General features: G+C 38.7%; 1 protein-coding gene across 4 annotated transcripts; it reads right to left on the bottom strand.

The window, feature by feature from the left end:
* Positions 1-1,026: 1,026 nt before the first annotated feature.
* hmgn3 (high mobility group nucleosomal binding domain 3) lies at positions 1,027-10,563 on the bottom strand. Of its 4 annotated transcripts, XM_004083345.4 has the most exons (7): positions 10,359-10,550; positions 8,155-8,205; positions 7,940-7,969; positions 5,019-5,069; positions 4,268-4,366; positions 3,969-4,068; positions 1,027-1,778 (listed from the first exon to the last, which is right to left on the bottom strand). In XM_004083345.4, exons 1-7 carry the CDS (start codon positions 10,380-10,382, stop codon positions 1,771-1,773), a joined length of 363 nt encoding a protein of 120 aa, XP_004083393.1. In that variant the 5' UTR covers positions 10,383-10,550; the 3' UTR covers positions 1,027-1,770. The 4 variants fall into 4 exon arrangements, with proteins under 4 accessions (XP_004083393.1, XP_004083391.1, XP_011489748.1 ...); XM_004083343.2 differs by lacking the exon at positions 3,969-4,068 and having other exon boundaries at positions 10,359-10,563; XM_011491446.3 differs by lacking the exon at positions 7,940-7,969 and having other exon boundaries at positions 10,359-10,552.
* Between the last annotated feature and the right edge of the window lie 1,700 nt (positions 10,564-12,263).

The following is a 12,263-nucleotide window of genomic DNA, read 5'->3' as shown; positions in this document are numbered from 1 at the left end:
GACCTAAAATGGATCCAGGATATCTTTATCCAAAACTTTAACCAATGTGACTCAGAGACAAATTCCTGGGTACTGAACTGTGTGGGTGAAGTTTTCCAGATTCCTTATATTTCCTGAAAGATAAATGTTTATTTTCTAACAGAATTGAATCAATTCACTTCATTTTGACACAAATTTATAATGGTTTCTGCCAATTTGACTAACAAATTGCCTCAGACAGGTCGTTACACCCCAACATTTTTGCTTAGCTCTTCATCCAAAAACATCCTTTTTTATAGATAAAACTCGATTGAAAAGGTGGCTTCAGTCTTAGCTTCATCCAAAAAAAACCTTTGGTGTAACAACAAGAGTTCAAGGATAAGAAAAAATTTGAAAGCCTTAAGGAGAAGCTTTGTGCTTCAGGCATTCTTCTGCTAACAGATACATGTTTGTTACGCATTTCCATGAAATCGTTCCCACATCTGTAACTATTTTTCTCCTTCTGGCTCTCTCCATGTTGCTTACTTAGCAAGAAAGTGTGTTAAATTTCAATTTTAACTTTCGATTTAAGTAGTCTTGACATCTTAATTTAAAGTTTATGGGGGGGGGGGGGGGGGGGGGGGGGGGGGCAACAGGTGTGCAAAAACACATTATCCTCACTTTTTGACTAATTTCTGGTTACATTTTGTGCTTCCCAAAAGCCTCTGATGACAATGCTGCAACACATCTTTGCATGCAAAACAAAAGGAGTGCCCATTGGCTGCCAGGTTTGACTGACGCATCGACCTGCACTTATGAAAACAGTTTCAGGGAGTCCCTCCACCCTGGCAAACGCTGACCTTTCACTTCCTGACACAGCAGTTGTATTTAATACAACCATGTGCCCCCAACGACCCCCATCAACACATCCACACAGTAGCAGCTTTGTGCTTAAAAAGTACCAAGTTTGGAAACAGAACAACAACGTTGTGGTTCTGCAGAATCTTGCCTTTTACTGTTTTTTTTTCTTTTACACGGAAAGACAAAAATAACAAGAAGACTCACATGTGACATCAACATTTTTTCTTTTATTTCAAAATACTCTCCTAACAGGATGAAACTGAGAAAAGCCCAGAGGGTCCAAAGCCAATAGAGCCGCCTAGAACAGAAGCACCACTCATTATTGCTATGTCTCTCTGCTGCAGGACAAGACGTTGGGGAAGGAAAAAACAAAAATGGAGAGGGACAGAGAACAACAACACCTTCACTCCGGCACACACACAAACAGAGCTATGTGGGAAAACAGTGGCCATGATTCCAAAATGCAGGGTTTGTGAAGAGCTGCAGAATTGACCGTGGAACCCATTTTTGAAGGCTTCTAAACCGTTGGGCCTCGAACGCAACCACCGGGGGGAGAAAAATGAAACCTTGCTCATCTACATATGAAGCGCCAAAAAGGATGATCGTCTTTTATCAAGAAGAATGACCAGAAAAAATAAAAAAAATAAAGGGTTATTTAATTTAAAGATCATAACAGTCAAAATCAAAAAACATCTGCGGTTGTCTGATTAAAACCACTTCATTCTGCGTCTATGACAAACTGTTCTATAAACTGGTAGCGAGGAAAAGGGGGAGGGGCTAAATCAGAAGGAGCGCTGTAAGAAGCCGTAGAGAGGCTGGTTGTCCGTTTCTACAAGAAAAAAAAAATCAGCATGGTACAAAAATCGTCAGTAAAAAAAGATGCTTCGCTGTCATGGAATCAGAGCGTGGTGGTGGTTTTATGCCTTCTCTTCAGGCGCCTCCTCTGCTGCTTCAGTTTCCTGTTAACAGACAAAAAAGTAGAAAAGTTTCAATCAGATACGAACAAAATTAACTATTCAGTCAACTCCAGCTTCGGTCGGACTTTAAGAGAAACTTTCTCTAAGAATTTTTGTTTCTTAAGAGCCCTTCCTGTATTTCCCTGAAGAAGGAAAATGGTACCCGAACCAAACAGCTACTTTCAATGCTTTAAAGACTGATGAATATGGGTTCAGATTAAGATCAGCTTAAAATAAATGAAAAACCACAGTGTAAATCTGAAAAAGAACAATTGTAAACATTTTTAAAACAAGACATTGTAAATTTGAATTTTCTTTTAAGTTTTAGGTTTAAATTTTTCATTTTTATCAAAGTTTTAAAATTACAAGTATTTTTTCAAATTTTCAATATTTCTTTCAAGTTTACAATGTTATTTTTTTAAAATTTACACTATTTTCAAATTTTCAATAATTCCTACAGGTAAAAAATGTGTACTTGCTAGTTTAGAACTGTTTTAGATATTTTCAAAACAAATTCTTTTTTCCAAATTTCCAATGTCTTATTTTCAAATTTTTACTTCTAGCTTTTCGTTTATTTTAAGCTGATCCTAACTTGACCCATGGATAAAAACGGTTGAAATTGGTGTTTTTTGTTTTAACACATTTTTGAGGGTTTTTTTTGATGATGGAGGACAGATATTAAGAAAATTTAGCTTTAAAATTGCTTTTTAAAGTATTTCTTTATACAAATCATTGTAAATCAGGAGGAGACGAAAAAATTCAGTTTAAAAAATAGCTCATTTGTGTCGTAGAAAATACGCAGAGCGGGCCACAGGCTCCCTGCTCCTCTCATTTCTGATGCATCCACTTGGTTTTCCTCGAGCGAGCTGGCATCTATATTTCTCGCCACTTTGTTGCACTGGTAGTGTTAAGTTGGGGGTGTGAGGGGTTGTGGGACAGCCTGTAAACAGATAGCTCTCAGTTGTGGGTGACGGAAAGGGGGGCGGCAGGGTCGCTTTGGGACTTTCTTATGAACTGCTGCCAAAAAGAAACAACAGATTTGTTTTTTTCTTTTTGATTAGATGACTGGAGTGGGACTTTAGGAGAACACTAAACCTCTGAAATTTTTTTTGATGTAAATCTGCTTGCAAGGATTACAAAGCTGTAATAGTTTCACCTGAAACTCTAGAACCAAAGAGAACGTTAACTAACTGTCTCACAGACAACAGTGTTTCTGTGTATGGAGATAATGAAAGATATCACCTCCAATTTTTCTATTTTTAAAGCGTTCCCAGTGGTCTTTAAATGATGATTATGCCATTTTTAGCCATAATGAAAAAAAACCCAGTACATAGTTTCTGCAGAGCAGCAGTAGTTCATTAGAAATTTGCCTCTGAGTTGAGGGCGGGGCGTTGGTGCAGAGGAACCCCGCCCCCCTACCACTCCCCGGAAATAGTCAGAAATGCAATTTTCAGCATAATTTTCTTAGTATATGTTCTCCATCATCAGAAAAATGCCACAAGAACATGCTAAAAACAATAAAAACGTAATTTTGATCAGAATGTCTCTTTAAGAATCTAAAACCAAATTCCACCTGATTTAAAGTCAATTTCTGGTGCTAAAAAAAATCCAACAAATATGAAATGAATCTGAAATTTGTATATAAGGTATACATTTAGCAAAATAATGCCAAAAAATGGCAATTGCATATTTAAACCATGAACCATTTTTTTTAAACGCCCAAACCGTTTTTGTTTGTTGTTAATGCAGAAATAAAATCTTTTAAATTTAAAAATTAAATTTTTCTGTTTTATTGTTGACTGGTTTTGACCAACTTTAAATAAAGTCAGGAGGGCTGATTTAGGAATAAAATAAAACCTTTTTTAATGAACAAACTTAAAAATTGGTGTTGATGCTTAAGTGCCATTGTTGCAGCTGTCATTTCAGCAATATTTTAAGTTGATAGCCTGTGCTCATGTGAATAAATTGAATGAAGAAGCAAAGACTTTTACTTTTCCGTTTTTTGTTTTGTTTATCGTTGAACACAACAAACCACTTCTTGGTACTTTGAGCACCTGCAAAACTCTTTTGTTTGAAAAAATCCCCATCACTGCACAGCAACCGAGACATCCTTACCATATCCTTCACCTCCTGTGAAGAAAACTCTCCAAACACACACAAACCAAGAGACGGATTCGAAATGCTCGTCCGTACCATTAACTCTGACTGTTTCACTCTGTCCTCTCACTGACATCAGGGAGGGGGCCATGCTTCTGACAGAGGACACGCTGACAGACGGACGAGACACGTAGATCTGCGTGTGCGTGAGTGTGCATGCGTGTGTAAGTGGGTCAAACCGGGTGCATTTCAGCAACATGCGTGTAACGAATGCAATGTTTGTGTGTGGACAGACATTTGAGAAAAACGAAGATTGTTATCATTGAGTCTTGATCGAAACCAAATATTGTGTCTTTTCCGCTTCTCTCCTCCTCATCCTCCTCATCCTCTCGTACCTCGTTGGTCTTGGTCTCTCCGTTCTGGGCGGGACCATCTTCCTTTTTCCCCTTGGAGCCTCCTTTCTTTGCCTTCGCCCCCTTTTCCTCTGCCACCTTCTGCAGAACACAAACCAAAGATAAAATTTTAGGGTGTATTCAGACTGGGGAAAAACCGTTTGTTCTGGACCCAGTCCGCTTCACTTGGTCCGGATCGAGCTCTGAACCTTGCGTTTGCTCTGTATTCAGACTTCTGTCAAGGGGACTTTCCTGATTCACACAGCGTGAATAAAAATCTCTTCCCTGTTTGGTTAGGAATTATGAGGGCAGAGCAAAGCAGCTAGAGTTTATGGAATTATGGAAGTCCTGCGCTTTGCCGTCCATGTCTGGGTTAGTTCTCAAATCAATATTTTGCTGACCAATTTTAAACGTCTGTATCAACGTCAGGCTCAACTATTTTTACTGCTGCTTTGGTCCGGAGGAGGCATGAGACACAAGTTGCCGTGTCTCCTCGTTGTGATGTTGTTTTAAGAGAATTCCGTTAAGGAAACCACAAGGTAGCTTTAAGGATGATGTCACAGCAGTGCGTGCCGCATAACGAGACACAAAATTCTATGAAACATGTTTTTAGCAGTGTTAAAATAAACGTAACAAGTAAGGAGTTTTTTCCTCTTTGATAACACAGCAATGTTTAATGCCTTATATTTGAGACAGATTTTAATGATAAATATTTTTTGGATTATTTCTTCGTGTTTGTGTTTTTCTTCTTCACCTTAACGATGTTCTTCTTGGGTTTGGCCTCCAGTTTGGGTGGAGCAGGCTTCTATAAATCACACACAAGGGAAAAAACCACATCCACATTAGCCACAATAGCTGCATAAAGAAACATCCAAACAAACAAAGGGCATGCATCGCTAACTGGAACGGCTTCCATGCATCTTGCAGTAGATATTAATGATGAAAAGCCTGGGCTTTGCCATGAAACTTCCTTTGACATAAATAAAATGCTAAGTGGCAGCACATTTCTGCATCCACTGAAGGAGAACAGACCATGGATCCCATTGCAATGACTATCAGATAAGAGTATGAATTCTAGCAGCTCTCATCAAACCCGTACACAGCAGACACTGTGCAGGCCGCAGATCATAGACCCCATTAGCTTCGAGCCATGGGCTTAAATAATGCCGCTGCTACAAAATTAAACCATGTGATTATTTTTTTCCCCTCCCAAAATGATTCAAAATCAAGTCCAAAATAAATAACTAAGAAAACATTCTAAAGAAAAGTAAGAGTGGACTTTTACAGCTGCATGATGGGAAGGAACTAAGCTGAAGAAGCCTTAAAGTGCCACTCCAATCATCTTTTAAACTATTGTCATAGTGTTCCCAGTGGTCTTTTAATGATGGTGCTGTTTTTAGCCAAAATCACAAAACCTGTGTCGTTTTCTAGGAAATAGCTTCTGCAGAGCGGCAGGAGTTCATTAGAAAGTCACCCCTGGGCTGTGAGACCATTGGCCACGGCGAACTCCGCCCCCCCTTCCTCTCCCCATTGCTGAGAGCTCTATGTTTACGTGCCTTTACCACCAACTTACAGCCCCTACCAACCCCAACCTAACATTATCGATGCAACAAAAATGGTGGGCAATGTTGGAGCTATCCAGCTGTACAGTTTTGATCCAGATTCCAGCTCAGAAGAGGAGAACAAAGACGTTCATGGATCTAGTCGTCTACACGTCGTCTACACGTCGTCTACACGTCGTCTACAGGTCGTCTACAGGTCGTCTACAGGTCGTCTACAGGTCGTCTACAGGTCGTCTACACGTCGTCTACACGTCAGAACGGAGCGGAGCAGGAAGCTTGCCGCCTGCCAAGCATATTTTCTACGTCACACATACGATATTTTGTTAAATGCATTTTTGTCAGCTCCTGATTCAAAACGATTTGATTAAAAAAAATACCCAAAAATGCAATTTAGAGCTTAATTTCTTTTTTACAGATGTCCTCCAGAAGAACATGTTAAAAAGACTATTTTATGAGCTGCTAAAAGGTTTGAATGTTGATCTAGATGTGATGAAATATAACTTTGAACAAATTTGACAGATTTCAGGGCTCAGACTCAAGAACTGATTTTGTTCTGTTGTTAACTGCTTTTAATCTTGTTGATGACTTCATAGATTAATGTGAATTTGCTCAGCTTGAGCTATCAACCCCATAAGGTTCGTTAACTCCTTGTAAAGGAGCAGGAGGACTTTGCTCTTTCCACTTCTTCTTCTGACAAGGACTGTTTAGTCTGGATCACTATTTATTTTCCTCTGGTGGTCCTTCTTGGTTTAGCAGCTGTAAAAGTTCTCCTGAATTCTTGTTTGGACCAGAAGAGCAAACTCTGGTCGAAGAATTTCTCCTCAAGTGAACCTGGGAGTGATTTTTCAGCACAATTATATAGACAGGCTGTATCCGTCTAATCCAGTGTTTTTCAATTTTCATCCAAACAGGCCCTAATAAAAGTTAGGAATATGAAAGATACTTTTTTCTTTCACATGTTTGTTTGATTCTATTAAAGACATTTTAATAAAAATGACGGTACCGCGATTTAGCCATAACTTCAGCTGTTTTTAGAAAAGTCCCGCCCCTTTAACTGTCTCCACCAATCATTCTTGGAGGCTTATTCATATGTAATCAGTCTGACCAATCAGAAATGTCTTCACTGTGGGACAGCCTTCACTTCCTTGTTCCGATTCTGCTCATAAAGTCTCTCAGTTCCAACAAAAACAACAGCTAAATCTCGTCTTTAGTGGTGTAGCTTTCCAAAGAATCTGGTATCAGACTGTGGAACAAGTGAACAAAACAATAAAGTTCAGAGACGCTAGTCTGTCTGCGTTCAGCTGCTGATGCACTACATCTCCCATGATGCATTGGGTTAAAGTGACAGCGTCTCAGCGCACAATGAGTCGTCCTTGTTAAACGTCTTGAAACCACAACGAACACACATCAAACCATTTTTAAATCTTCTAAATTAACTTTTATTACATCTTTTAGAAAAAAACAGCTGCAACTTCAGGCTTTTTCTGTCACAATAATTATCACAGAGATTGCAGAGGGGCTGAAGATCAATCCAGACTATGAGTTTCTCCTTTTTTTTTTTTTTTTGGATGCTAGTATGCCGCGGGATTGTTGTCAAGGTGAAGGTGTGCCGTGGCTAATCCACAGACTGGATGTTTAGCGCAGCGCTTTTTACTTTTTTCCAACTGCAAGGCTAAAACCTTTTAAATATTTTTAATGATTTCAGTGTTTTATGATAAGATATTGACAAGCACAAGAGACATGCAAAGACACATAGATACAAATAAAAATTAATGACAGAGCTGCACAACAACTTTAAAGCCAATTTTTGATCATCCTAGATTCTTTATTATTCTTTTTCCTTAGTTTTAAAATAATTTACTGCTGGACCAACGGCTTAAATCATGCAGCTCTGCTCATTAACACAATGTTGACCACTGGACGAAGACAACAAAAACATGCAAATAAAGCCAGACCCAGCCCTCTAAGAGCATGCTCAAGAATTGATTGTGTTTTAAAGAGAATACAAATCTAAGAATCTAGATTTTATTCTAAGAAAAAGGTAACATGATGCTAAAATGAGACTAGTAGAGAGAACAGGAGCAGAAGTGAGGACAGGAAGAGCCAAACTCACCGCTGACAATCTCTCTGACCTTCTGGTTGGCTGTTGGAGCAAAGGATGATCGTAAAGACAGATGACGACAGAGAAAGAAAAGTTTTGTGATCTCATCAGAATGCTATAAATGTCCTAATCCTGCTCTCTTCCGCTAACATCCACACTCTCAGTCAGTAAAGACACCAACTCACAGCATTGGAACACAACCCAACACCAATACATGTGAACACTACCTCTTGTTTTGTGACTTTAGAGGCTTCTTTGCCCTCTGGAGCTTCTGGGGACTGCAGGAGGGAAAGAAATCATCAATGAATCAAACATATGACGGTGAAACTGCTGCAACGCATGAGAGTGGAAATGCCTCGTCAAAGCACGACTGTATCTGTGAGACGTTTGGGCAAGAAATGTTCATATCGGTCGGTGCCAATAATGCAGTTCTCTGCTGACATTGAGCATATTTATCACACATTGTTGCAGATTTTTTTCATATTTCCATTTAGTTTTGAATCTACATATATATTGTTGAGTATTTAACCATCTAAAACTAAGAATACATGTTTTAAGTTGTATATAGTGTTTTTGCAAACCTGAAGCAATTGAATCTTTGGTCCACATATTTGGTTTTTGTTGTAGTTTTCTGTTCTAACTGAGCAGGAAACCCAGCTGTTTAATTATTGTTATTTCAACAATCAACTATATCATTCCAAATTTTACGATTTCCAATACAGGTTAGCTGAAACCTACTACTGATCCCCTTTTATTTACTTCTATATGCAAATGCATCTTAATAGACAAACAGTTTTAACAAAATGTTGATCTGCTTTGATTACAAAGAAAAAAGTCAAAATAAATGGCAGGTTTCTTTCAAAGTCAGTATAATGATACTTTATAGGAAACAAAAAGAAATATTAGTTTAGTAAAAAAATTATGAATTGTGTAATTTTTATGAGTTGACTTAATTAAAAAAATGTAGACAATAAGCATGCATGAAAAGGGAAACAATTTGTTTTAAACAAAATTGTTAAAAGACAGCAAAACTACGAGTTGCTCAATCAATTTATTTATAGCTGAAAGTAAAAGCTGCAGATTGTTAACAGATTTCTCAGGTATATTTATATTGGAATGTTTATTTTAACCTTAAATTTACATATGTGTCACAATAACATCATAATTTAAAAAATATTTATATTCCTTGCTGTATAGTTTTAAGAGTTTAACAGTAATTTTGATACATTTTTGAAGCTTTAAAATAAATAAATTGTAAAAGAAAAGAAAAAAGGGAGAAAAAGGAGCTACATTCAGCTTACAATTGTGATCTTATTAAGGATCAATTTATGCTCAAAGAGTCATTATCTATTAATTCACCACCAATTTACACATTTTGGACTCTTTCTGGGCATAAGTATTAATAAATTCTCTACAGTCTATTGTTTTTGGAAACCTCTAGTTTTCATCTCCCTTCAAAAACAAAGACTTGAGTTTCTGAGAAATAAGATTCTCTCCTTGACTCCTTCTGGTATCAGATGGAGCAAAAACCAAACATGTGTTCCCGTGGAATGATCTCGTGGTATTCAATCCGCAGGTAGGATGGTGGACATGAGAGCCCGCCTCCACCATGGAGGAGGAAAAGAAAAATCTATGTTGGTTTAGCCTGTAGGTTGGCAATCACATCAACTGGATGTGGGCGACCTCCGCCCCTGGAGGCCCCCCATTCTGTGTCCTCAAAGGAGAATGTGCGCGGACAAAAGCAGATTTTAGGTGATAGAAAAACCTGCTTTCATTCATGCGTTTGTAAAAGGCGCTGGAGCCTGACGTGATGCTGTTTGAACAGTGTAATGGCCTCTGGTTAACCCGATTGTTCCTCATTCTCTTTTTTCCCTTTTCTTTTTATCTGGGGCAAAATTAGACCGGAGTGTTTTAATCTTTCCACCTTAAATTATCTGTTATATTTATTAATAATCTTCAACATTTTTGACACACACACACAGATATATATATATATATATATATATATATATATATATATATATATATATATATATATATATATATGTGTGCCCCAAAAAAGGGAATGTGGAACGTCTCCATCAAGATTGACGCGTCCATCCGTGCATCTAGTCGGTCTGACATTCACCAGCGGTGCGCACTATGGATAGGGAAGTGCCAAATTTACCGAGCACGACCTCGGACATATACGGTAATAAACGGGAAAAATCCGCTCACGGGCTATTTTTTTGTCCAGACCTGCGCGTAAAAACGCCCGAAAGGTGGCGGGACAAAAGGCGCTTCCTCAAACTTTGGCATCTCCTCACCTGCCTCGACGGCGCTGAAAAATCGCGCACCGCTATTTTCCTCGAATGCGAGGGAGAGGGTCTGAAAACTGAGGAGCAGAGAGAGAGAGAGAGAGCGCGCGCAGCGCGGCAGGAATCCAACTCACCTTTCTCTTCGGCATTTTACGCATCAAAGTGTCTCCACCTAAAAACAAATACGGTTAAACCCGAGAGGCGCACGGGGTTGAATCAGAAGTACCACCAAATACTGGAACAATATCTGGACAAGCTCTGATAATATGTTGACTATATGCACTCCCAAAAACTCTGTGCCTTCCTCAGCCATTGGCTGGGGGGTCAAAATCCTGCGCGCTGCTGACTCTCCATTGGCTCAACTGGTTTCCATGTAAATACAGGGATCGCCAACATTGGAGGGGATTTGCCGGAGTCTCTCCGTGATTGGATGCGCGCCCTTTGTGCGCAGATCCCACTAGACTGCGAAGGCTGAGAGGGAAAGCGGAAACGGGCCAATAGGAGGCCGGCCTGCTCTCGGTGGATGTGGGTATTGTAGGATGAGGAGGAGAAAGAAAGGACCTTGTATAGAAAATACAAAAGGAGCAGGGAGAAGAAAACACACACACACACACACACTGTGGTAAAATCTCGGCCATAGCTCCAGAAAAGCTGGCGGGATCCTAGCTGCTGCAAACAGAAAATTCACCTCATCTGCTGCAGACAGTAAAAACTTTGCAATAAAAAGAAAAAAAAGAAAAGATACTAAATGAAACAATAGGCAAGGTCATTGGATGTGGGAGTAGTTTATGTCATGATAAGGGCACGTCCTGTCAATGTGGGTGTCAGAAACATAGTTCAAGATCATTCTGTGGGGAATTCTGTAACCATTTTTCAGATCCTGCAAATGTCTTTCCTGAATAAAAGGCATAAATAGTCTTTGAAGCCTCATATATAGAGTAAAGACCAATGCATTTTCTCCAAGATGATCTTAACAACTCACTCTAATGAAAATTCTATTTTTGGTGTCTTAACGTGTTCTTGTAGCATAGATGGAGGACATTTATAAAAAGATAATTAAGCTCAAAATGTCATTTCTGAGTATTTATTTATTCAAATCATTGTGAATCAGGAGCAGGTAAAAAAAAGCTCTTTAAATAAGCTTGTAGATGTGATGCTACAGTTGGTTGCACATTCTGATGCATCCACTTGCAGACAAATAGATCCATGAACGTCTTTGTTTTCCTCGTCTGAGCTGGAATCTGGATCAAAACTGTAAAGCTGGATGGCTCCACTAGGCCTCACCATTTTTGTTGCACCTGTAATCTTGTGTTGGGGTTGTGAGGGGCTGTAAGCTAGCAGGAGGGAGTGTTACCAAAAGAATGATGGTGAGTCAGATCAGGCTTACTTTGCACCAACAGTCCCGCCCGCACAGAGGGGAATTTCGAATGAACTCCTGCTGCTCTGCAGAAACTATGTCCTGGAGAACAACATAAGTTAGATTTTTGCTAAATTAAATCATAATTAATTAAAAACCTAAAAGACTAGTGGGAACGGTTTGAAAATAAATCAAAAGATAATCGTAGTGGGATTTGATAGTCACTGAACTCATTGTCAGGTTTATCAATCATGTTGGCTGACTTTGCATATAGTTTTGTAGATTTTTGCTTGTTTTTAGACTTTTTTTTACACTGTTTTGACCTTGACTTTGCTTTGTTTGTGAATTTATCTCTACATGTTTAATCTTTTGTTATAAAACATAAAAATGGTTTGATTTGATATTTTTGTAATTTCCCCAGTAAAAACATTCATGATTTACAATTCAAAATTATTATTTTTTTTGCACAGTTTGAGGATCATTGTGGAATTATTGTGTAGTATGATCACAAATATCTGTAAAACAAGTAAAAAAGAAAGAAGATTTGCCACAAAGAGATAAACCAATTGAGCAAATTACAAACTAGACAATGGACTAGTTTGGGTTAAATTCCAATTGCTGCATTTTCAATATGACAGAGGCCCACATTTCTTCCTGGTGTACATCAACCCCCTTATTGGCA

The sequence above is a fragment of the Oryzias latipes genome, chromosome 24, assembly GCF_002234675.1.
Source record: "Oryzias latipes chromosome 24, ASM223467v1".
Taxonomy (NCBI): domain Eukaryota; kingdom Metazoa; phylum Chordata; class Actinopteri; order Beloniformes; family Adrianichthyidae; genus Oryzias; species Oryzias latipes.
The sequence above is the reverse complement of the archived record's forward strand: the minus strand, read 5'-3'. Positions and strand labels throughout refer to the sequence as shown.